At 48.6% G+C, this 4,331-nt stretch overlaps 1 protein-coding gene across 1 annotated transcript; it reads left to right on the top strand.

Moving 5' to 3' along the window:
- Positions 1-3,390: 3,390 nt before the first annotated feature.
- Positions 3,391-4,052, top strand: LOC119570587 (igE-binding protein-like). The gene is made up of 2 exons (XM_037918262.1): positions 3,391-3,431; positions 3,680-4,052. The coding sequence occupies exons 1-2, from the start codon at positions 3,391-3,393 to the stop codon at positions 4,050-4,052; spliced, it is 414 nt and encodes a 137-aa protein (XP_037774190.1).
- Positions 4,053-4,331: the final 279 nt, after the last annotated feature.

Raw genomic sequence — 4,331 nt, 5'->3', positions numbered from 1 at the left:
TCCCGGCAATCAGCAGTCTCCTATGTGTTGCCAAGAGAACCAGTGCCACATTTCAAGGGAAACTACTGCAAATGACCCTTTTAAACGTAACCATGAAGTCGAGAGCTGGATCCGATCAATAGAGAATTTAGTAAGACCTGCAAGTGATGAGGCCTATATCAGAGCTGCTAAGGCAAGTTTTCGTGGCCGAGCTGACATGATTATCAACTCCAGCAATTCGACCACATCGCTAGCGGCCCTTGTTTAAAGCGAACTCCGAAGAAAGTTTCGTGGAAAAATACACTGCAGCGGACTTTTCAAGGTTTTTGTACAGTCAAGCAATGAGTCCTAATCAAGCCCCCTGGACTATTACTTACAAATTGAAGCCTCAGTTTACAGGTGTAAGGGATCATCGTGATGCCATAGGAGATCCACTCGAGCTGGTAAAAAGGGTATTTCTTTCTGGGCTCCCTGGGGGCTCAGAGACCTGCTAGCTTCAAGGATGACTGTGGGGCACCAGACTTGGCAGAGGCAGCACAGCGGGTTTGGAATTCTCGTAATGGGGTTCGCCATGGAGCAGATTCAAGCCGCCACCAGTCCCTAAATGACATACAGACCACCATCCCATCGCAGCCCAGATCACCATCCCCGATATCGTGACCTTCACCCTGTTACAGCGAAACCCCCAAGAACACGGGAGGAACTACCCTGGTGTGAGTTCCATAAGATGAATGGTCATCCCCACTCAAGACTGCAGAGCAGCCCAGGTCACCCAACAGCCAACCAAGGTATTGCTGTTACCGCTGTGGTGATCCTAACCCCTTCAGTAGGAACTGTCCCTTTCTCACCGGCCAGGGAGGTCACGTTCCCAACTTCACAGGCACGCACTCCCCTGGGGACAACAGGTTCCGCATGCAGCCAGCCCAGACACATTTGGGGCCATGGGAGTGAGTACCAATCTCTCCGAGACGACCACTCGCAGTACTCAGTGCTGAGGGTAAACCCACCAAATGTTTTATGACACAGGCTCTCAGGTCACCCTTATTAAGAGGACTGTGCTGAATCGCCTTGATCCCCACGGGAAGCTGAGACAACGGTCATCAGACAAAGTGTGAGGGGTGTTTCTGGCACTCCTATGCATCCAGCGGGTGAAGTGACCGAGGTATGACTTGGGCAGAACACTGTTGAACACCCTACTTTGATGGCTGACCTTGATTTTCCGGGGGACGTTTCCCAATAGGCATTGACCTCCTCCCCTCCTTGAATTTCACGCTGGGTCTAAAACTAATCCTTCATGGTGAACTGGTCTTGGGTGATTGTCAGTATCCAGTAGTATTCACAGAGGCCAGATCTTTGAAGATAAGCCCGCGACTACTACATGCTCTATTGCTACACAGACCCGGAAGCCAATCTGAAAGGGAAGCCATTTCGACTGAAAATCCCGACCTGCAGCAGCCACTTTAAGGTGCTGAAGTACTTGCAGATGCTAATACACTAGGTAAGCACTGGAAGATACTGATGACGACTCTGAACCTGAGAGGGGTGGGATGATTTTTTTGAAGATGCCCTCGAAGTTGATGAATGGGATATTGAGGGTTCAACCTTGCCACCTTTAGTGGCTATTGCCACGTGTGATGCTGCCTTGTCTTTGAAGCTTCAGGGGGTGAGTGTACACCACAGAGCTCGAGCACCGATGGAGCACCAACGGCAGCAAATAAAAAAGGGCTTGAAGAAGTACCCTCAAATGTTTGATGGAGGGGGAAAAAGCTGTCGGCCTAATACCAGGGGTTTTTCACGCTATAGAGACGGGAGATGCAAGGCCTGTATGTTTTTCGCCAGTGGAGACTCCGCAAACCACCCGGAAGCTATCCGACAGCAGTGTGATACTATGCTTCGTTCTGGAGTTATTGAGCCATCAACAAGCCCATGGCTTAGCCCTGTAGTTTTTGTAAAGAAGAAGGATGGAGAGTAAGATTCTGTGTTGACTACAGGGGCCTTAATGCTGTGACCAGGAAGGACTCCTACCCTCTTCCTCGGATTGATGCTCTTCTGATGAGCGGGGGCCAGCCACTGTATTTTCCACATAGATGCTAGGGGTGCGTATTGGGCAGTTGAAATAGATCCAAACCGACAGACCAAAGACAGCATTCACAGATGGTTTCCGCCTTTTCCATTTTTGTCGACTTCCCTTGGTTGGCAACAGCGCCCTCAACATTCCCGCGAACCATGAAAAAACCTCCTGACATCTGTCCTGGGTCGCACACACTTTTTTACCTCGACGACATGTTATTTACAGTCTGAGTTTGAACAAAATCTTCAAAGGGCCCAGAAGAAACTCTCCCAAATTTTTAAAAACCGCTGGGCTAAAACTCAGCATGGCAAAATGTAAGTTTGCAGTTGCAACTAGAATTTCTTGGGATATTACTATCAGCCCCCGTGGAGTCCTCCCAATCAGGAGAAAGTAGCGCCATGTCCAGAACTCCCACCACGCACTGTTTGGAAGGTCGCCGCTTTTTGGGATGTACGGGGTTTTTCAGAAAGCAATTTCCCGGATATTTCTAACATTACTGCGCCATTACAATCTCATCCTTAAGAAAACCCAGAAATGGGGTTTGGGGGCCAGAGCAGCAGGGAGCCTTTGAAGAGCTGAAGCAAAAGTTGACATCTGCCCCAGTTCTCAAACAGCCTGACTTTGACCGTGAGTTTGAGCTCCATACTGATGCTTCTTCCATTTCCATAGGGGGCATGCCTCATGCAAAAGCAGATGACAACTCACCTCATGCAATAGCCTACTATGCCGAAACTGCGAGATGCTGAAACGAGATACCCAGCCATTGATTGGAAGCCCTTAGTGTAGTTGAAGGGGTGCGTGTCTTTAAAATCCTACTTGTATGGCAGGCACTTTATTATCTATACAGATCATCGCCCTCTGGTCCATGTGTTTCCAAGAAAACAAAGTCACCCAGGATGACACGATTTTCACATGAGCGTCATTCCTCACTTTTAGTATACGGTATAAGGAGGCCCAACTAACCATGTTCCCGATCTGCTCTCGCGCCATGTGGCCACCCTGGAAGAGGAGCAAATGCTGGTGACATCTACATTCAAAATCACTGATTTGTTACCGGAAGCACTGGCCAAGGGTTTGAAGATCCACAGCTAATAGACCTTAGGAGGTACTTGATTGATGTGTAGTGCCCATGAAGAAATTGCCACTCACGCGGAAAAGTTTGAGGGCAAAGAGGGGGTCATATATCGCATGAGGCACCTACTTGATCAGACCTTGATCAATTGGTAGTTCCTGCAAGCCTGAAAACTCTGCTTTAAGGCAGCTCACCTTCCACCACTGGCGTTCATCCTGGTATTCATAGGACATATGAAAATGCTAAATCAATGTTCTATTTGGGGAAAATGTTCAGTGACTGCAAAGAATATGTAGAAACATTGCCAAGGTTTGTCAACAGATGAGAGGGATCCCCCGGGTGTACCCCTGGGTGGCGCCCCACTAGCTGAGGCACCCCCAGAGCGTGTATCGATGGATATCTTCGACCTAGGCCAGTCCATCCCAGTTCGCTATGGCTGAGTATTATAGATCAGATTCACGCTATCTCCAAGTTGTGCCCCTTCGCACCGTCACTGCCACTACTGTTCAACCCAGCCTTTGTTGACCATTGGGTGACTCTGTTTTGGGCCAACCCAGAGCTATCCAAACTGACAATGGGTCCCCGTTCACTAGCCACCTCTTTAACGAGCTGTGTCGGATGATGCGGGTGTCCCATCATTATACAATCAGGTACCACCCCCAAGCTAATGGGTTGGTGGAGCGAACTAACCGGGTCATTAAGTCTGCTTTAACTAGCTTAGTTAGCCAGCGACCGCGTATCTGGCATCAGTTTGTCCCAGAATTGAGACTACAAGTCAATTCAGCCATCCACCGATCAACCCAAGAACAGCCACTGTATCTGCTAACTGGTCGCCATGCAAACTTCCCTGTTGGGCTTACCAATCAGGTGGTATTTGCAGAAAATATAAGCCTCAAGAACGTCTGCAGGAAGCCCGGAAAGCTGCAGTAATTGCTTCAAAAAGGGCGAGGGAAATATATGGAAAATATTACAATCGTGGTAAACGAGAAAATTTCATTCCTGACAGGGGTTCTTTAGTTTGGTACTTTGACCATGGGCGCCATACTCCCCTCACAGGACGTTGGAAGGGTCCTGCCAGAATTATCACACAATTAGGCCCTTTAGCTTTTGAAATTAGGGACATCCATACTGATGTCCAGCGACGAGCACATTTGAACCATTTGAAGCCTTTCAAATCATCAGCTGACAACTCTTTACTCATCTGAAGAA

Source organism: Penaeus monodon, unplaced genomic scaffold (assembly GCF_015228065.2).
Source record: "Penaeus monodon isolate SGIC_2016 unplaced genomic scaffold, NSTDA_Pmon_1 PmonScaffold_324, whole genome shotgun sequence".
Taxonomy (NCBI): domain Eukaryota; kingdom Metazoa; phylum Arthropoda; class Malacostraca; order Decapoda; family Penaeidae; genus Penaeus; species Penaeus monodon.
The sequence above is the reverse complement of the archived record's forward strand: the minus strand, read 5'-3'. Positions and strand labels throughout refer to the sequence as shown.